Raw genomic sequence first — 21,600 nt, 5'->3', positions numbered from 1 at the left:
TTGTTCTGTTTCTCACTTTTGTTTCGGGGAACAAATGGAAAAGAGGAGGGTCTGAGTCCAATGCCATCAAAATCAAGAGAAGATGATACAGCCCAGGCATGAAGGCTCCAAGCATGGTAACTACAAAGACCTTGAAACTCGGTGATCGTGGGGAGAAGAGGCATTCATTGCCAAGTGCAGGGCCTGACTCTCCCTGCTTCTGCGGCGGAAGTCACCACGGGAGCAGCGCGCCCACCGCAAAGGGAGCGGATGCTCAGTCGGTGCCGGGTAAACTGATGAAAGCCAGCGGCTGTCCCAGACTAAACAGCCGGCGACAGGCATCATGGAATTGGATGTTGGGACCCATCGCCATTTTATTTTTTACTCCCTCCTCTTTGGAATGGAGAGCACGGTGGAATTCCTGCCCCTTTCACTGAAGAGGGTGCTTGTGAAATAGCCCCTGTTTTTAGTGGGATTAAAAATAACTCAAGGCCCAGCCATGCAGCCTCTGGTTACCATTTTTGACTCACTTGCTTCAGTTTTGTTGTGTGAGCCTTTGTGAAGAAACAGCCGTGTTTTTAAAGAGCATTTCCATAAAGGGTTTTTCTCCTCCGGCGCGTAGAGCAGAAGTGAGAAGGACGGAAGGACGAAGAGAGGGTTAGCGAAGAGCTCAGGGACCCGCTTTCATGTTATTTTCAGATGAATTAAAATCCTTTAGTCTCTAAAGACTTTTTTAGGTCTGGAATCTGGAAGCGCCCTGTGCTGTACACCAGGCCATGGGTCTGTTAGGTCCTTTCACCCTAAAAGCCGCCCCTGAGTCAGTCACATGCCATCCAGAGCTGGCCCATCCAGCTGTGCATGGACTTGCAGAAGATGGCCTGCATGGGCTGGGGTCTTCCGTTCAAGGGCAGATAATAGCACTCACCACGGAGACCTGTGTCATCAAGGAGTCAGCTGGATTCCAAGCGAGTTACTGCATCTGCAAGAAAGGTAATGACGTAGCGCTTTGGGAGATGGAACTATTTATTCACTCCTTTCCGAGGGCTGCTGGATGGACTTAGACCCCCGGCCAAGTCTTGATGCTCTAGTCGGGGCCTCCCTAGATCCTGCAGCTGGACACAGAGTTGAACATGCTGGCCATGGGCATTTGAGAGTGCTGCAGATCTCAGAGCACCTTGACTGAAGTCATTAAACACTTCATTATATTTTTTAAGGCATAAAACCCCCCAAAAAAATACCCAGGGAGAGAAAAATAGCACAAAAATTCTTCCAACCAAACTGTTCTACAAATGGCAAACCACCGAGGTGACAAGCATTCCATGCTGTTTTTTGGAAGGGGAAATACATCTATCTTATGTGTAGGCATATCCTTGTTTATTGTCACTCACACATTAGTGTTAGAGGCAAAGCCAGGATTACACATACATTTCATTTTCTGATGCAAAAGGCATTTTGATTAAGTAAACTGCTAAGACCTCCAGTGGTCGGGCTGCTTCTGCAGGCTGAATTTTCTTGGCGGACTCATAGGGGAGCTGGGTAGGAGGCACTGCTGCAGTGAGGAAACACAACTGGGAAACGCCCAGAAAGAATCCCGCTGCACACAGAGCTGGAAGCTGGGCCCGGTGGGTGAGATGTATGTATGTTACCCAGTTAGGAGAACCTTTCTGCCCTCTCTTCTTGGTGGGCATCCTTTCCTAATCTAGAAGGCTCTGTTTATTCAGAGTGCCCCAGGATAGAATAATCTGATCCTTTTGATTTTATGAGAATACAGTAATACCTTCATCACAGGCTCACGAGCTTTAATTTATTTACAACGATGTAGTGACGTGAGCCATGCTGGGCTCGGTAAAAAGCTAAAATCGGTGTGTTCATATTCGATAAAAAAAAAATGTATGCAAAATTTTCAGTGGATATTTTCAAAAGTCTAATTTTATGCACAGAATTTAAAATAATGCAGATCACCCCACATTCTAAAGTCTGTCAAGAGCCACATAATTTCAGAGCTGGCAGGCTGAGCGTGTGTTCGCAGTATGATCTGTTGCCACACGTGGGCACCGGTTTGCCTGGGAGACAGATGCCCGCCTTCCGTCGGCCTCGGCCAGGGGATCCATGCGCACCAGGACTCCACAGATGACTTTGGTGACCCCTGCAGTGTCATTCCAGGGCCACTTGGGTGTGAGATCTGAATGTGGCCCTGAGGATCCTGAGTTTCAGTCTGAATTTCAGCTTCCATAGGTTTTAGGCACATCCAGCCACAATGGCTTTGGAAATCTAAGTCCCCACCTTCACTATCGTCACAACTTAGAGTATCTCTGTATCTTGTAACGTTACAGTGGTCCCTCCTCAGCCGTGTTTTTGCTATCCATGGTTTCAGTTACCTGTGGTCGACTGTGGTCCAAAAATATTAAATGGAAAATTCCAGAAAGAAACAATTCATATGTTTTTAATTGGGTGCTCTTCTGAGTAGGGTGTTGAAATCTCCCACCATCCTGCTCCCACTGGGGACGAGAATCATCCCTTTGTCCCACCCTTTGTCCACTTAGTATCCGTCTCACTTACGGATCTACTATCGTGTTATCGGAGTGCTTGTGTTCAAGTGACCCTTAGTTTACTTAACAGTGGCCCCAAAGCACAAGATAGTGATGCTGGCAATTGGGATGCGCCAAAGAGAAATCATAAAGTGCTTCCTTTAAGTGAAAAGGTTAATGTTCTCAACTTAGTAAGGAAAGAAAAAAGATCGTATGCTGAGGTTGCTAAGATCTCTGGGAAGAACGAATTTTCTCTCCATGAAATTGTGAAGAAAGAAAAATTTGTGCTAGTTTTGCTGTCGCACCTCAAGCTGCAAAAGTTATACCCACAGTGCATAATAAGTGCTTAGTTAAGATGGGAAAGGCACTAAATTTGTACAATATGGTATTTTGAGAGGGATTGCATTTACAAAACTTCTGTTACAGTATATTTTTATAATTGTATTTTACTATCAGTTATTGTGGTTAATCTCTTACTGTGCCTAATTTATAGATTAACCTTTATCATAGGTCTGTATGTACAGGGGAAAAACATAGTATATAGAGAGTTTGGTAGTATCCTGGGTTTCAGGCATCCACTGGGGGTCTTGGAACATCTACCCCACAGAGAAGGGGGGACGGCTGTAGTGTAATGTCTGACGTGCACTGAACATTTATGTGCTGGGAGCCGTTCTAATCCCAAGAACTCAGTGAAGTGTGAGTACTGCAGCTACCCCGTTTTAAAGGTGGAAAACCTTGACACAGAAGAGTTAAGCATCTCATCCAAGGTCACTCAGCAGCTGCATGGGACCAGGATTCATACCCAGGCAAGCTGGCGGGGATCGGCCCTTCCCCCGATGTCACCGTCCTCTCCCAGGTAGACTGAGTATCCATCCCAAACCCTCAGCTCCGGAAGAAATCAGACCCAGGAAACGGTACAAAGAAGGCAAAACAACCACCACGCAACACTCCACCATGCCTCCCCTCTCTCGTGTTACTATGGAGAATTCGTCTTGCCTTGTGTTGATTTTGAATAAAGCCACTTCCGTGCATAGAGTGTCTGCCTGACCTCAGGAGCTTAGAGCGGCATCTGTCACTGAAGGCACATTGTCGTCCTCTCCCACCAGCTCTGCGCTGTAGGTATTGTCACCTCCAGTCGTGTCGTAGCGATGGCAGCTGGTTATTGCAAGCTCCCTGCTCAGGGCCTCCCTCCCTAACCTAACTCACGTCTTTTAGAGCAGGAAAACTCAACTTCCCGGCTTTCCGACTCACGCTGTAAAGCTGAGAGTAGTAAAAATGTTATCCGTGGTCAGCATGTGAGTAGTTCTGGCGGGGCTCCCCCAAAGGGGCTGCCGGCACACAGGCAAGAGTCCTCCCCTAGGAGGGGATCTCACCCAGCCGGTGGGGGGGGGGCACTCTGGCATCCAGAGCCTGATCCCCACCAAGCTCTGCTCAGCCTTCCGGAAATCCATCCTCCACCTCCCTCCAAACAAATAGATTGACTTAATGGGGACAAAGAATGAATTCCAAAGCCACTGAGGGCATAAAGCCGCCTGAGCGCAAGTGCACGGCACCCAGCCAGCTCCCTCCCTGCCTTGAGTGGTGACCTCAAGGCCATCTTTTTTTTTTAACATCTTTATTGGGGTATAATTGCTTTACAATGGTGTGTTAGTTTCTGCTTTATAACAAAGTGAATCAGTTATACATATACATATGTTCCCATATCTCTTCCCAGATGTCACAAAGAAAGAAAACTACAGGCCAATATCACTGATGAACATAGATGCAAAAATCCTCAACAAAATACTAGCAAACAGAATCCAGCAGCACATTAAAAGGATCATACACCATGATCAAGTGGGGTTTATTCCAGGAATGCAAGGATTCTTCAATATACGCAAATCAATCAACGTGATACACCATATTAACAAATTGAAGGAGAAAAACCATATGATCATCTCAATAGGTGCAGAGAAAGCTTTCAACAAAATTCCACACCCAGTTATGATAAAAACCCTGCAGAAAGTAGGCATAGAGGGAACTTTCCTCAACATAATAAAGGCCAGATATGACAAACCCACAGCCAACATCGTCCTCAATGGTGAAAAACTGAAAGCATTTCCACTAAGATCAGGAACAAGACAAGGTTGCCCACTCTCACCACTCTTATTCAACACAGTTTTGGAAGTTTTAGCCACAGCAATGAGAGAAGAAAAGGAAATAAAAGGAATCCAAATCGGAAAAGAAGTAAAGCTGTCACTGTTTGCAGATGACATGATACTATACACAGAGAAGGCCATCTTGCTACTAGAATTGAGTCCCCGTCCTACGGGGCCAGAGCCGTGGGCAGCAGTGGACGGAGGAACCCAGTGCCGTTCGGTGGAGCTGCCAACCGCATGTTGGGTTCATTTCCAAGTGGCTGCCTCAGCACTCAGGCAATCTGCTTCCAGGATTACCATGTGGGAAATTCCCTTGCTTGGGAGCACGGGGTTTTTTTTGCATTTCGGAGGCCTTCAGCCTTTATTTGTGAATCACACACAGGAACGCAATCACCATCACTAGACATCTTCGTGCCTCCCAAACATAAGACTGATGCCTCGTGGCTCTTCTGAAGAGTCCTGTATGTTTCAGAAACTACACGTGATCGGTTACCTAGGGCATGGGTTTGGGACACATATGTGATTTGTCTTTTAAGCCCATGCCATTTCAGCAAAAGCAACCAACTGATGGATGCGGCACTTTTCCAGAATAAAACCCGGCTTTGGCTCAGGTCTTAATCCCTAAGAGCACAGAGCTCTAACTCCTGGCTTCCATGGAGAGCCTGGCGATTCCGCGTGGCCGGAGCTGCAGATGCTCTGTGACGCTTCCTCCCTGGGTTTCCAGGGCTTGTTTTGTACCTGCTCCTGTCCAACCTGACGCCTTCATTAAGGAACATTCACATCTGTAAACCTACTGGCTTTGTGAAGAAGATGTGAAGTTTCAGCCTTACGTGCTGCTGGCTGAACTACACAGAGGAGATAACCTATTTACATACTAAAAAGGTCAGTGTCGGACAATCCGCATTTAGAGATGAATTTGCTGCTGCCTGCAACTGGAGCAGAAGAATTTGGGAGAAGGCCGCAATTTTTCCGTCTGTTTATCTGTGTGGACCGCACACGTGGGTAAAGATGCAGGATGTCTGTGCTCAGCAGTCGGGCAGAGATGGACAGGCTCCCTTGTACTTTAGAACCTCTCTGGTCACTAACCAGTAGGCGATTACGTGAATGTGCAAAGTGCAGGACAACCTCACCTACTAACAACTGTTAGTTAATTTGAGATGGAAATACTTGCATAATAGCTCTTCAGACATGGTCAGTAAAACACAAGCCTTCATAATAGACTTTAAATTATATAGCTACTGCTTATACCCTGCCATTTGCGTTAGGAAAGGTAGACTTTTAGAGGGCGTAGAACATTGCCTTTTGTGTTCTTTCCTTTCAGAGTCTTAAAATATCAACAGCTTTATTCGGCTAATGTGTGTTGAAAGTGTCTTAAAAGATGTCGTTATAAAGGCATGAATTTTCTCTAGAATCTCGGTAGTGGTTTTGTCCTTAAACATTTGTACATTCAGAGCAGAATAATGAGGGAATTGAGATCCGTGGCTCCATCTAAATGTCAGGATATAACAGAAGATTAAAGTCCCCCGTGAAGGTGGAAAACTAGTTCAGAAAGGCTGGGGAGGAGTGTGGGCGGAAGTGGAGTCTGACTCCTTGGAGACACCGGCCAATGCCCTTGGAGCCTTAGGACCCTGGCCACTCAGAGCTTTGCTCCCGAGGGAGGGCCCAGTTAGGAGGGCTCAGCTGCAGCCTCTTCCCCAAGCCCGGCAAGGCCAGCGTGCCCTGCAAAGACCAACAGCAGCAGCTGCCACCTAGGTTCTCCTGGGATCCTGAGCTGCATTCCACATACGGGGTCCCCCAGGGGACCCTTGAAGCCAGATGTGGACCTGGGCCCATTGTGACGCAGGCAGCGGCTTCCAGAAGGGAACCGGGCTTCATGGGCGGGCACATCCCTGGTGGCCGGTGTGCCCGTCCACTTAGAGCCACACCCAGCGGGGCTCTGGGCCTGCTCTGACCCTGGACTCAGGGAGAGAGAGGCCGGTGCAGTGACAGGCCGGCTCCTCTCTGGCATCAGTGGGTCACAGAGATGATTCGATCCTGCTTAGCAAACGGCCACATTCTCGGGCCTTCATAACTCCTGTTTCTCCTGACTGTGGTTTTGAAATAGAGCAGCGGTGTCGCTGTGCTGGGGAGGGCCTCCTGGGCAGTGATGCCATTGGTCCAAGGTTCGTCCAGGGTTCCAGGGGGTCTGACTCGTGCCCTCGGCGGGGAGGGGCCACCAAGATGCTGCCCCCCTCACCCACCTGCCTGTCTTGCAGAGCACTTGGCCGCGCGGACGCAGCAGGCCCTGCACCAGTCGGTCTTCATGTCGTCCTCGTCCGCCCAGCCTTTCCGGGACCTTCCCCTGGGCCGCAGACAGCACCTCAAGCTGCTCCCCGGCGTGGCCGACGTGCAGGCTGGCAAGGTGGCCCGGTGGACGGTGGATGAGGTGAGCGGCTGCCCGGGGCCGGGGTTTCTCTTAGGTGCTGAGTCCACGTGTGCCAAATTCCAGATCCGCGCTTGAGGGAGAAGCAGGCTGACGCTCAGGACGTTCGGGAAGCCCCTTAGTGGGGCCCTGCCCTCCCCAGCCTTCTCCCAGCGCCGTCTCCACTGCCTGCCCCCCGGGGTGGGGTGCTGATTTAGGCCTCCAGCGCCGCATCACAGGTTTGCTCTGAGGAAACACGAACGTGTGGGCCTCCATGCCTGTGTCCTGGCAGCCCCGGGCGATGCCCCCCCGCCCCGCATGCTCTGTGCCCAAGGGGCTCCCTCTGCCTGGTGCCCCCGAGGCCCCGGGATCCCATATTCTCACGCCCAGGCAGCACCGCGCTGCCGTGTGTCCATCCGCGGCCACGGGGGATCAGGTCAACCTCAGGTTTATGAATAAATTAGGTCACAGTGTTGAATAAGATGCCGAACAGAGGGGAAAGTGGATTTGATTGTAATGTAAACACACCTTACAACGTTGGTTTTACGTAAGAATCAGGGAAGTGCCGTTGCTTCCTGTGACGCTGTGGAAACGCTTCGTACTTAGAGCAACACACTCTGACTGATATTCCTTTTGATGAAGGTATTGTTCTCACTCATCAGGCCTTAAGTTTTTTGTGGTTTTTTTTTTTTAATGAAAGAAAAGCCTGGGTCACTCTTTTGACAAGACAGAGTAGAGCTGCAGTTAAACTAGTCACGGATACTCACTGAGCATGTCCAGCAGTCGAGTCACCTGGACTCCATCTCGCTCAGGGGCTTCCTTTCCAGCCCCAGAAAAGGAGCAGCGACTAAGGCCCTGCGGAGGTCAGAGGTCCGGGGGGGCCTCCGCCCCTCGTCCCAGGCAGCGCACAGAGTGTGCCTGGGGGGTTCCCCCCCACCTGGCACCCTCGGCGTGGACGGGGCCCAGCACACCCTGCCTGCCTGCCTGGTCCCTCTCCTTCCAAGGCCCTGTGGGTCCCGCAGGACAGAGAGGTGACTGGACATGCCAGGTGCTGCGGGGTTGTTTGGGGGGGTGGTGACTAAATGTGACCGTGCTCCCTAAAGAGTATTCATGGTCTGCGCCTGCCCATCTGTGAACTTTTACCAGTTTACAAAGCCGACTGAATTAAAACCTGTTGTGGCTGTTGTAAGGAATGGCACCAAAGACGGAGGAGAGCTTAAACAAGCTTTATTTGGGAACGCTCCCGGGCGAGGTTCACTGGTCCGAGAGAAAGGGGCCAGAGAAGTCGCGCCCGGGTGTGGGCGCGAACAGAATTTATAGGGGTGCACGCAGGGGAGGTGCTTGCTGTGTGAAGCAGCCCTTTTTTTGGTAATCTCTCGGGTGTTGTGGCAACGTCAGGTGTCGGTTGCATCAGCCACTTTGGCGGGGCTTCCGTCTGGCTCCCGGGGCCCTTCCCCGGACCTGCTGGCCTTACACCTGTAATCAAAGCACTGCTGGTTTTGCCCTTGAAATAACAACCCAGCGTTCAAGGGCAGTCTCTCTCTCTTTTGACCTTCAAGCTGTTCATCTGAGGTTCTGCACCGTTTAAGTTAGATGACAGTGTCCCCTCTCCCCTCTTCTTCCTGTGCTCCTGGCCCCTGGTGTGTCACTGTCCTGCTCAGACGTCCAGCCCAGCCCCACATGTGCAGAGCGACTGCATCCCGACGGAGAGGGAGTGGGCACAGCAGGGCGAGCGCTGCACTGCATCCTGGTCCCCAGACGAGCCCACAGGACCTGCCTGGCTGTCCGCCCGCCCCTGACCTTGGGCCCCACGTCCTGCGCCTCCCTAGTCCCCGTGTACTGTTGTCACATGTGCACGGTCACTGCCCAGCCCCCGCCCAGCGCAGGCTCTCCTCCTGCAGGAGCCCTCAGGCTGCTCCCACGTCCCTCAGGGCCCCCGTTTCCTCTGAGAGTCTCTGAGGCTGCACCTCAGATGCTCACTCTGCTGACCCTGAACCTCAAGCACATGAGCGGAGACCTTACTCACTTGGCCTGTGTCCTGAGAGCTTCTCACTGCACCTGGCACTGAGTAGATCACCCAGTAAGTGTTTGTTGAGTGAATGGCAAGGGCATCTGAGCTGGATTTTGAAACAAAAGTGCAGTCAGTCCAAGCAGAGAAAAGACGGGACGCCATGCGGGGGAGGAAAACTATAGGAGTGGGGGTGAGTGTGACACGTGCAAGGATGACAGACACACATGTGTCCCTTACTGACATTATGATGGTAGTGAGCAGTGTTGATGTAATGATGGTGAGGCACGCACGCTTATTTTGCCCATTTTACAGACAGGGAAGTGGAGGCACCGGAGACTAAGAAAACTCTTAAGGCCACACGGTCAGAGCCAGGTCCTGAGCCGACGTCTCACCGCACCCCAAGCACACTGCCCACTGGGGCTTGGGGAAGGCGGCCTGCAGCAGGCGGGAGATGGGCCAGGTGCACCAGTCAGGCAATACCAGGTTCTTAGGTTCTAAGGCAGAAAGTCATGTTGTGAAGCTGGTGCTTCAGGGAGATGAAAACAGCACAGGCCAGCAAGGAGGGTGAGAGTAAGAAGGGGCCGGGCTGGGCGCCACTGTCCAGAGCCACCCGGGCTCAGCAGACGAAGCCACAGCACAGGAAATAAATGAGGCACAAGACGAGGAGGTGAAATGAGCCAGCGTGGTTCCATTTATACTCTCAGCGCTACGCAGTTTGGTACTTAATTAGGATAATGATGTGTGAGAACTACAAGGCCCACACACTTCATCGGAAAGAATGGAAAAGGAGTGGTGCTGTCAAAAAATGGAACTCCGGGGACAGGATCCAGTTTGGGGGCCAAGGGATAAGATGAACTTATTCTGGGACCTTCTGAGTTAGGGTCCCCTCAGGGTACACGAGACATGGCTTCACCAGGCACGATCCCCAGAGAACACGGCCAGGGATGGAGGCCGGTGTGTCCACGGAGGAAGTGCAGGAGGAAGGGCGAGCAGTTGGGGGGAGCCTGGAAGTGAGCGTCCCAGGTCAAAGGGTTCCCGGCTAGGGCTGTGGGGTTGGGCTTCAGGGGATTGGGGAAAATTGTGTACAAAATGTGTGTTTTTCCCCATAAGAAGAGGGCCACAGCTTTTATTAACTTCTTGGGGGGTGGGGTGGGGCATCACCCCAAAGGAGCAGGGATCACTATTTAGGAACATTAGGGAATAAATAGGAAATTCGGGGGTGGGGCCTCTGATCTGACCAGTTTCAAGTCTGACACTGAACAAAATGAAGTTTGGAGGGTGATTAAAGGGAAGTAGCTGGTCCATCGTTAGGATGGGGCGGGCCTCAGAAGGAAGAGACTCACTAGGGGGCGGGGAGGACCGAAGAGGCCACGGAGGATGATCAGGAAGCTGTGATCACAGTTCTGAGTTCTCTGTGATGGGTACACACGGGATCCCAGCCTTTTACTGCCGAAGGTGACCTTAGACATTTTCTAGATTAAAACTGAAGCAGCCATCGGAGAGGCTGGCTTCCTGGAGCACTTTGTTGACCGTGGCTGCCCACGGGATGCATCCCAGAGAAAACAGTCGGGGTTACTCCCTAACGTTGATGTACCTTTGTCTTGATAGCTCCCTAATTAGATGCCCTTGAGGACGAGGACCACATCCTAAATTTCTCTCTGTATTCTCACATTCTGTAGCACATTTCCTGGCACAAAAACTAGTCCTCGAGAAGAAACTTTGAGTGGTCAAAGTGTGGGCGTTGTGATGCGTTTGTATCGTTGAAAATAAGGGGGCTCCCTAGGGGGGATCCCAGCGAGTACCAACCACAGGGGCCACTGTGTCTGCTCCAGATGCTGCATTAAGAGTGGCGAGTCGGGTCGTGAGGACGTGAGAACGCAGTTCAGGGTGAGCAGGGCAGGGCTGTGCCTTTGTGCTTTGTTCCCACCGGGCAGGAACGGGAGCTCAGGGGCCAGGGACAGGGCGTGTGGAAAATGACTTGTGGGTCCTTGTGCTAAGTGCCATCCAGGGACACTTAAGGCGGGTGAGTGTCTCTGGCAGGAGATGCAGCACAAGGACAGTCCCTCTTGTCAGCCGTCCTGGCTGGGAGGAGACCTCCGCTCTGAGTTGTGTTACCTGACGGACCTCTGTCATGTTGCCCGGAGGTGGGGACTGGCTTTTAACTCCTTTGCTGTTTCTGTGGTGTTTCTGCCAGAGCAATTTCTTTCAGAGCACCGGCAGGCTGTGAAGTTAGTTTAGTGGTTCCAAAAGGAGAGACAAGACCAGATGCAAGTACATCATTGTAGTAGAGGTTACTGTTTAGTGAAACCTTCGTTAGGAATGCGTGAGTGTGCACACACTCAAGCTGTGGTCCCTGGGGAGCGTATTTCTTACTCTGGTCATGGAAATGTTCTATAGAAGGGTACAAGCATCTAAGAGTAGGGACTAAATTATTTTTATATCTTTTTACATCTTTATAGCAAGTACACCAGAGCAGGTGTGTGACAAATGTGCGAGTGAGTGAATGAACTGGGAGACGAATTTTCTGCAGCCCCTCCTGCCAGGCGTCCATGGGCACACGCAGGCCAGATGCAACACGTACGCACATTACAGCCGCGGGTGCAACTCGGGGATGCTTGGTGCCCATGTGGATACTTCTGTTTCTTACATTCAAAAATGCCTTTTAAAGCAGCACATATAGATCGCCCTGGCCTTATCCAAGGGCTCCCTAAATGTCCATTAGATCTAAAAGATGGTGGTCGCTTTCCAAGCAATCTTTGCCCAGAAGGGAGTGTTTTGAAAAATTCAGGATACTGTTACCTAAGCATAGCAGCCTTATACAATCGGGCCCTGAAAAACGGCAACTAACAAATTCCACTGATAAGAAATGAGACCCGGGCTGGAAACATGGTCCCCAGTGGACCCGAAGCCAGGACAGTCAGGCACCCGGCGCTGGCTCAGCAAGATGGGAACGTCGGCATCGGGAGAGATTTAAGGAAGCAGCAGCTGCACTGAAGGAAGCAGGCCTGCTGGGCTGCACGAGGATGCCAGGAAAAGGAGGTTGCCCGGGAAGGAAGTTGGGTGGAGTAAAGGGCTCAGCTCAGAGCCTGCACAGTTTCATTTCTTAGTCTTTCCAAACTGCTGTGTCATCCCTGGAACTAACTTACTCCGTGTCCTTCCAAAACAAAACTGGGGTGTCTTCTGTGGCCACTGCACTCCCAAGAGCTTGGGGAACCAGGTATGCTGCCCCCGCCAAGGCCAAGGCCAAGGCCGGCCACCCTGGGCTCCAGCAGGGCCGCCATCACCTGAGGAAAGCAGCCGAGTCCACACAGCTGTCCTGGGTGGAGGCAAAGGACGGGGCGGCAGCTTCCTCCTCTGTGGACTCATGGAACCGTGTGAACGCTTCTCCACATTGACCACGTGCTGAAGGGGAACATGAGAGGGAACCCTTCCGTTACTGCTCTGCGGTCTGGTGAAGTTCACCACTTTACAGCGAGGAAATGGGCTTTCTACTGAAGCTCAAATAGAATTTATTCTCGGGACTGGCAGTACTGAATAATGATACCAAATCACGATCCGGGCCAGAAGAGTCTGCCTCAGTAGATTGCATGGAACTTGTTCTTTACTTTGGAAAAAGGCAGGTCGAATAGAATCAGAATCTCTTTCCAAAAAGACAGAGAATTTCAGACACGTGGTAACGAAACTGTCCGAGGAAGACAGCGAGGACCTGCCCCGCAGCGCAGCCCTGTGTACTCTTTGGTTTAGCACGTTATTTATCCCCACTTAAAATCCAATCTACCTCTGACACGGACAGTGCTTTCTTGGCTCACAATACTAAGAAGAGGGAACGTGATCCTTTGTTTTAAATTTGTATTTGTTTGCCCAGAAAAGGACATTTTAACCTCTGAAAACCATCAGAGCAACACTCAGCCCTGTTTTGAGAACAGAAGTTCCTGGAGCGTGTATTTACGAGAGACTGTCTGTGGGGCGTGTCCCTGTCCCCGGGGGCCGGGCATCCGGGGGCCCTGGTGCTGGCATGGCTTCCCCAGGGGAGCCAGTGATTGAGAGGCACCAGCGTGTGTCTTTAGCTAATTCCTAGAGCCACTTTTCTATGTTCACTTCCCCTCCTGTGACCCGCGGCCCCCTCCTGTGACAGAGCCATCCCAGAAGAGCCCTCCTTCAGCGCGGTGGCTCCTACCAGGTGGTGTCGCCAGCACCGTGACTCGTTTTTCGTTGTCACAATCGTGCGCGCTGGGGCTGCTCCTGGCACTTAGCGGGGATGTCGCCAAACACCCTGCGGTTCGCAGGGCAGCCCCACAGCTGAGAAGGATCAGGCCCAGCGTTGGAGTCGCGCTGGGCAGGAAACCTGCCCTTGAGCGTGTTGTCTCCGCCCCCAGCTGTCCCCTGTGACCCCACGTCAGGGTTTCACCTTCAGCACCTCCCGCCCCCAGCTCGGGGCTCTGCCCCTGCGGAGCATTCAGCCCTCAGAGCGCCCGGCGGAGGGGCAGCTGCAGCGTGCCCCCCAGCGGTGCCCGGATGGCCTCCCAGGCCTCCCCTGCCTTGTGTGTGTGTGTGTGCGCGCGCGCACACGCGTGCACGCTGGGGCGGTCGGGGGGAGGGCCTTGGCCCTGAGTGCGCATTAGAACCAACCCGGGAATCGAATCCGTGCCCAGCCCTCCACCGGATCCAGCTTGACTCATTCGGAATCTCTGCAGCATGAGCTGGGCCTGAGATAGATCGTGTTTAAAGCTCTCCAGGTGGTCCCAGTGCATGTCCAGGGTGGAGAAGGGCTGCCCCGGGGCACTCACTGGCCACGTGTGGCCTTGAGGAAGTTATTAAACCTCTTTGGGCTTCAGCTTCCTCACCATTTTTGTGGGAATTCCCTGCGCAGGGAGGTCCGAGTACCCGTTGTTGGCCAGACGCTGGGGGAGGCCCTGGAGACTCGGGTACGGGAGACGGGACGGCCCAGGTCTGGAAAGGCAGACGGTGCCTGTCATCACTGCTGTGCACAGGCCACTGCTGCCTGCCCTCCCTGACCCCCAGGCTGGACAGGAGGGTCAGACGATGGAAGGTTCCAGGATGCCAGGGCTCCACACAGATGGAGGCTGTCATTGGCACCACGGTGACTGTAACCCTATGTAGGTCAGCCTGGAAATGAGGCCAGAAAAGATAGCAGGAGCTGGTCTCATTTCCGAGCTGGCGAATGCTACTGGGGCTTGATAGCTACTGTTTAAATCCCAAGCGTTTGAGGGATGCAAAGTGTATGTTACTCAAATGTTGAATGACTACAACCCAAGGTATTATTTCCGGTGCACGTTCTGAATCAGGCTTTTCATCTCGCACTGTAGGTGGCTGAGTTCGTACAGTCTCTGCTGGGCTGTGAAGAGCATGCCAAGTGCTTCAAGAAAGAGGTAGGAAACGGAAAAATTACATACGTTTCTGTACGACTAGGCCCGGAAGTGCTTTGTTTCCATTTACTTAAGTGTAAATAAGGGCAGTTTGGGGGAGGCAAGACAAAGAGGTCCAGGCAGGAGGGGGCCCAGCGGGGCAGCCTCTGTCTGGGTCGCTGACGTGAGCTGTGCTTTGTCGCTAGAGCCTGCAGCCTCACCTCTGCAGCCGTTTGTGAAAGGGACTCTTGGGACACGTCACTCGGTTAATACCTGCATTGTGACTGCAGCCACGCTGGGGCAGTGGGGACCTGCCACGGGCCTGCACCCAGGAAAAGGGGGGCTTGTCTGCTCCAAAGTGGAATTAGGACCGTCCTACCTGTCCTTGCCCTGCCCCTACTTAGGGGGACACGGAGAAACCACACAATCCTTGAAACTGTTGGTTCCCTCATCTGCCTCCGGGGTTGCTGGTGGGATCAGCACAGAGAAGGGTTAGTAAAGCTCCATACGCGCTTACTGTTCCCATGATCACCATCACTGCTTTACTCTTAGGACTACCGGCTGTAAGGTCGGATCTTAACAAACGGCACCGCGAAACAGAGGAAAGCTTCAAGTGAGCTGTATTAGGGAGCGCTCCCGGGCGAGGTTCACTGGTCCGAGAGAAAGGGCCAGAGAAGTCGCACCCGGGCGAGGGTTGGGCAAGATTTTATAGGGGAAGAAGGGAAAGGGGTGTGGTGAAACTGCGAGGGCGCAGGGTATTCCTTATTTGGTGGTCTTTCCGGGTATCCTGGGGGACCGTTAGTCCCGCCCCTCGAAAGGCGGGAAGGCTGGGCCGGGTTCAAAGTCCCCGGGTCAGTTCCTGGAACTGGGTGGTCCGGAAAGTCTCCAGGTCAGTTTCTGGAACTGGGTGGTCCGGAGAGTTTCGTTCTGATGCAACCTGTGAATCTGATTGTGTTCCCCTGCCTCGGGCCAGTTGGCCTTACACCGGCCACTTGGCCCGGGAGTCTTGCCTGAAGTTCTGAAGGTTGGGGTGTGGCCCGTAGGGCAGTGCTCTCCACCACTGTGGGAATGTGCTCGTTACCCCATGGGAAGGGTATTCCACTCTCTAGATGGACGATTCTTCATTAGACAATATATGAGACATGGAAGCTTTTAAAACTCTCAACACCCCACGTGGGGTCCCCAGGGATCCCTCCTTCCTCAGGGAGACACTGACACCATGGTTTGTATTGTTAACTAAAAAGGGTTAGAACCACAGGGCTGGGTTCATGGAAGGGTGTCACCCTAGCAAACTTCATTCTGTCCTCTTTGTTCTGGAACCTGGACTCCTTCTGAGCCCATCTGTGAAAACAGGCAGCGTGACTGTGGGACAGGCCACAGTCGCCGGGACTCAAACTCTGAGACCACCCTGGGACTTCTAGAAACCGGAAAAATGGCCTGCACGGTGGCACTGGCCATCACATGACCTCAGGAAAGCCATGACATTTCAGACCACAGTATGTTGTAAAAGTTAATAAATACAGCACTCATTTTGAATGTACTTCGGCTTATAATGGTGTTTGGCATAGGAGTCATTTTAAATACAGGAGGGTTAAAAGGAGAAAACAAAAACCAAACCAAGCCACTGGCCGAAACCCCTTCACATTTGGTATAAAGACTTCAAGTATTTTAACTCTGTGTATGTTTACAGTGGTCGTGCACATTTAATTTTACAAATTAAAACAGATCTTTCTGTATCATCAGATCATGTTTCGTTGCTTAACAATCCATGAAAAGTTTCCCAAATCATTAACTATTTCATTGTAACATGAATTTTGGTGACTGCCTGGTCCCTCATCCTAGGTAACACTGTAATTTATTTCCTTCTGCTGTTTCTGGAGTGCCCGGGTGTTTGCAGTGCTGCACTGTTATAAATAACACCATTGCCTGCTCCTTGTTGATTGTTCTCATGGGAAACATTCCTGGAGATTTCACTTGGTAGATGAAAGTGGGTTATTATTAAGGCCCTTTATACAAATTCAGTCCAAAATTTAAAAAATGTAACAATAGAAATTCAGCCTAGGGACAGTTCATGTACACTGAATTCACATTTAACAGAATGAACCCCTCTTTGATTTAACTTAGCTTCAGCATTCTGGGGAAAACAGAATTGACGGTGGTCGGACTAAGATGCCGTCGTGGTCTGTGGTCCCCAAGCTCTGGTAGGCCACCGTGTCCCCATCACACAGCTCAGCACCCAGGGGCCCCTGGAGGGCAACCAGACTTGAACAGCAGGATATGTTTATTTGTGCTGATTTATTGATCTACAGCAGATTGATGGCAAAGCCTTCCTGCTCCTGACACAGAAGGACATTGTCCAGGTGATGAAGATCAAACTGGGTCCAGCCCTGAAGATTTATAACTCCATCCTCATGTTCAGAAGCTCCCAGGACCTCGCCAGGGAAGGTGCTGTCTCGGGCCAGGAAGGCAGGGGGAAAGTCTGCACCTGATGGGCTGCGGCCACCACGCCTTGTTCTCTCAGCAGGAGCACCAGCCACATGAACTTGATTTCGGTGTGCCCGTGGTCACGTCCAGGTGTGATCTGGACCTTGTAAAGTGGCTGCGGTTTTTATGTTTGCAGGGTTTGCTGGCTGGTCCAGCACCAGTGACGCAGAGGCCCAGGCACATGCAGGCTTCTGACCGGCCTCATCTCGGCTCTGACGTGCTGCAGCGACCAGACCAGAGAAGCCCACACGCGCGCCTTTATCCTTCTCCCTCGCCCTGGAGGAGGCCACTTCCCATTTGCAAGGATGCAACTCTCCAGTGGTAGAGTATCAGGAAAACGGTTTTCACACACACATTGTTCTGTTTTCACCAGAACGGCTTCTGAGCTGGGCTGCAGTTTGCCCTCCGGGTGCAGTGAGTCTAAGAGATAGAGGCCTGGTGCTTTAAACAGACTTCTGTGAGATCTGTGTACTTTACTCAGGAAAGCATGGATCGTTAAAAAAATTAGTAATAAGCACATGTTTTCATGATCCATTAATTCTCCTTTGTGTTCCACAAACCGTTTCTCAGTTGTGCTGCCAGGGTCTCCCGAGTGTGCCCAGCCAGCCGGGCACCTGGCAGAAGCTGGCAGGCCTTTCCTGAGGACCCTCCACCTGCAGTGTCCCCGCAGGGACCCTCACACAGACACACCTCCCCCCCCCCAACCCCCGATGTCTTCACAGCTTCTGCTCTAAGGGTTGCCTCAGGGGGGCTGACTTGTCCTGCAGGCTGTCTGCGTGTGTGTGCCACGAGCCGTGTTACATGGGGGCCCTGGGTACATCTTTACAGAGACACTCCATTAAAGGGAAGATTTCTAAAGTGGGGAGCTGGGTGTCTATGATATGTTCAAACAATTCTTATTTGTTATCAGCCCTTACTTGTTTTGTGTAAGTGACTGCATTTGAGGCTGAAGTTACGTGGAGTCAGCCTCACGGTATGGGAGCTCCATCTTTTTGGTTGGTTTTTTTGGGTGGCAGGGGTTGTGTTTTTTTTTGCAGGTGGGAGAGAAAAGAAAAATAATAGAGTCAGACCTACAGTACCTATTTGCTTCAGTTAAGAATCTTACGGTTTAAGAAAGTTGCTTGGAGAGTTTATCAAACTTCAAGTCACCGAAGGAAAAAAAATTCTTCTCTAAGAGGTATACTTATATTTCATTCTTTAGATCCTCACCTTAACTAAATGGAATTTTAATGTATTATTGGTTAATGTGCATTTTTCTTTCTGTGATGTTTTATTTGTTGTTTGGGTTTTGTTTTGTTTTTTTTTGACTGCCACGTACAATTAAAATTCCTGCTTCTATGTTAAAATCTTAATATATTTTAAATGATAATAAACAGATAAAATAAGACCTCCACCTCACTGCTTTTATGAATATGTTGTAATAGCCTGGAGGCTGTCTTTCCAGCTGGGAAGGAACAGAGGCAGTGGCCCTGCACCCGTCGGGCCGGTAGAGAAATCGGCCGCTTCTGAACACTTTTGGAGTATGTTTTCTCAGGGAAGTAAATTTCGGTGTTAATGATTTGAGTGTTTTAAGTCTGAGGTTTTTTTTTAATTAAACAGAAGCTCAAAATTGCTCATTTATGTAGGCTCCATGGAAGACATGAGATTTGTGGTTTGTATATTTAATACATGTCATTTTAAGAGAAGGATCTAGAACAGGACAGATAATTCCAAGCCAGATTAGGGTTGAACTGTTGTGTCCCTAGAAGACGGTATGATCGGACAGAAAGAGTTTGATCCAGGAGTGTGGCCACCTGCTTTAGCACATCCCCACTTTGTCATCCAAGTGCCTCGACCTTGACATTCAAATGGCCCCACCAATGTGAACAGTACCCATCACCAGGGCAGCTGCCTGAGCCAGGAGACTAGAATCCCCTGACTCTTTGTCAGCTTCTGGGCTGTAATTCTTCTTCTACCAACACGGCATCACTGGACGTGGACATGGGCCGCGAGGTGTGCAGTCGGCAGCCAGCACTGGGGCTCTCACGCGCCCCCCCTTCCCCTCAAGCACAGCTCTGTTCTCTCTCTCTCGTCTCACACACACATAGTCTGGGCTGGACCAAGACTGAACCCCCTCCTTGTCTCCACACTCACCCCTCTTTTGGGCCTCCCCTTCCTTTTGCATCTGCTGACCCCTCCGCTGAGGTGTCCCCTCCCCCGTCCTCCAGAGGTTTCCTTAACGGCTTAGCTCCTGGGTTCCCGCAGCAGCCATGCCTTCCATCCTATGCTCCTCAGTCTTTATTATTACTTGCTTGTCTCTCCCCACTAGTCTAGGGTCTGTGAGGACCAAGACCGTGGCCTCCTCCTCTTCACTTTTCCTGGCATCTGGCATAGTATTTGGCACGTAATGGGCACACAGCAAGTCATTTGTTGCATCAATGAACGAAGCAAACCAATCAAACTCAAATCTAGATTCCAGCTCTGTGACTTCCTAAATAGTTGTAACGTCTCCATAAAATGAGAAAATAATACCTACCCCCGAGGGGTTTTTTCATTTGATTTTGAGGATGTGTGCATGTGTGACTGCAGCTGACACAACACACAAATAAGGTGCCTGACACCTAACAGTAGCCACTAAATAGGGGTCAGGAAAGTAACAGCAACAGCGATCCATTTTTTTTAATAATCTTGTAGGAATCTCCCGCGTACATATTCAAATTTGCATCAAGCCTGACCCCAAGGGGCCCACTCCTCTTAGTGTGGCTACGTGTTAGGGACCCAGGAGCACGTGGGGCGGGCCCTGGGATGCTCCTAAGGGCCCTTGATCGGCCTGGACTCCAGGCTACCACACCCAGAAGCGGCGCCAGCCAGCTCCCTCCCCGCGCCCCATGCTCTCCAGAAAGGCTTGCATCATTAGGAGTTGGTATCCTTTGCTCTGCCAGGAGGGCCCCCGCCACACTCAGCAGTCAGGAAGCATCCCGAAGTGCCCAGATGGTGTGAAGGCCTCCACTGCCCCTGGGTACCAGCCTCAGCCCTTACTCCCCGTTTCTTTTCCTGAGTCCCACCCGAAACATGAGTGAGTCAGGGACAAAGGGAAAAAAATGCCATCAGGGCGTCAAGAAATACAACTTCTAGGATATTGGAAAGAGTTCCCCAAAGGACCATTCATACAACATATCATGATGCTGGAAATGAGATCATTAGCAAGAATCCTAAGGGAGCTAGGACTTCTGCGACTATAGACTTTAAACGCCTGTAATTTCAGGTAATTTTTGCAAAACTAAATTTCTGTCACTTCTGACAACCTGCAGACATTCTACGAAAAATCTATCCTTAATCAGCTCTGAACCCCACTTTCCTCCCTCTGTAATTAGATGCTAACCTTGTATAAACCACATTCTAAACAGATCACAGGAGTGACAGTGCAGGAAATTGACTCCTTGTTAACACAGGGCTCTGGCCTGTGACATCTTCCCCTGGCTGACCGCTGACTCTCAGACATCCGTGGGATTTCTTGGTTGAGTCTCTTGTGTCTATGGAATCTCCATCTGCCGAGGGAGGGCTGGAGGCAGGGAACTAAAGGGGAAGGTACTAGGGCTTTGGAGTCAAGCCCAGGCTTGAATCCTGAGTCCTATGTCTAACCAGGTGCCTGATCTGGAAGCATTTCTTAACCACCCAACAAATGACCAACTTGCCACGTTCACTCCTTCCTTTTGAAATAATTTTGATTGCATTACATTTTGCTCCATCCTTTTGAAGAATATTCAGTTTGTCTTTCCAACTCCCAGGGCATAAAAATATATTCCTGAATATGAAGTGTTCCTGTGAATACATTCTTAATATTCAAGAATATATTTGTCATGAATATATTTTCTTATAAATAAATTCTTCTTAAAAACGTATTCTGCTTATAAATATATTCATGAAGAATCTATTTGTTAATAGATTTTTGAATATTCAGAATCTTTATAAATATATTCTTCCTATGAATAAATATATTAGTGAATAATATATTCACAAGAAGTCTTTCTTCAAAAATATATCCTTGTTATACTCTCTGTCTCCATCTCTCTCTGCCCTTCAGTTTCTAGCTGCGGCAGGGAGCTGGTACAGGCCAACTCCTTAAAATGCTGCCGAGGGCTTCCCTAGTGGCGCAGTGGTTAAGAATCCACCTGCCAGTGCAGGGGACACGGGTTCGAGCCCTGGTCTGGGAAGATCCCACATGCCGCGGAGGAACTAAGCCCATGAGCCACAACTACTGAGCCTGCGCTCTACAGCCTGCGAGCCACAACTACTGAAGCCTGCGCGCCTAGAGCCCGCGCTCTGCAACAAGAGAAGCCACTGCAATGAGAAGCCTGCGCACCACAACAAAGAGTAGCCCCCGCTCGCCACAGCTAGAGAAAGCACGTGCTCAGCAATGAAGACCAAATGCAGCCAAAAATAAATTAATTAATTAATTTTTTAAAAATGCTGCTGGGGAGACAGTGAAAACTGTGTAAATATAATTCAAGAGTTAAACGACTAACCATTGGTGAGCCATTTAATGAAGCGGTGATCACAACTTGATTTCTCAGTGAGATTTTCTGCTTCCAAGTCTTTGCCCCATACAACCCTTTGGACAGATGAATGAATCTGTCCATGAATGGATGTTGAATCCAGTGATAATAAAACACAGCCTAGCCGCCCCTGGATGGATATCTAGATGCCCGGGCTG

The 21,600-nt window shown here is 50.7% G+C and overlaps 1 protein-coding gene across 6 annotated transcripts in view; it reads left to right on the top strand.

Annotated features, from left to right (window-relative positions):
* Window positions 1-18,330, top strand: part of L3MBTL4 (L3MBTL histone methyl-lysine binding protein 4) — a 352,211-nt gene extending 333,881 nt beyond the window's left edge. For 3 of the 6 annotated variants that reach the window (XM_029228654.1, XM_029228644.1, XM_029228670.1), the window contains 3 exons: window positions 6,901-7,070; window positions 14,385-14,447; window positions 17,044-18,330. In XM_029228654.1, coding sequence (XP_029084487.1) covers window positions 6,901-7,070; window positions 14,385-14,447; window positions 17,044-17,232 — 422 coding nt within the window. In that variant the 3' untranslated portion in view covers window positions 17,233-18,330. Of the gene's footprint in view, window positions 1-6,900; window positions 7,071-14,384; window positions 14,448-16,732 lie in introns of all 6 variants that reach the window. The other 3 variants (XR_003794451.1, XR_003794450.1, XM_029228663.1) reach the window with 3 other exon arrangements.
* Window positions 18,331-21,600: the final 3,270 nt, after the last annotated feature.

This window comes from Monodon monoceros, unplaced genomic scaffold (genome assembly GCF_005190385.1).
Source record: "Monodon monoceros isolate NGI ecotype Baffin Bay Population unplaced genomic scaffold, NGI_Narwhal_1 Super_Scaffold_1, whole genome shotgun sequence".
Classification (NCBI taxonomy): domain Eukaryota; kingdom Metazoa; phylum Chordata; class Mammalia; order Artiodactyla; family Monodontidae; genus Monodon; species Monodon monoceros.
Note: the sequence above shows the minus strand (reverse complement) of the source record. Positions and strands in the feature narration are given on the sequence as shown.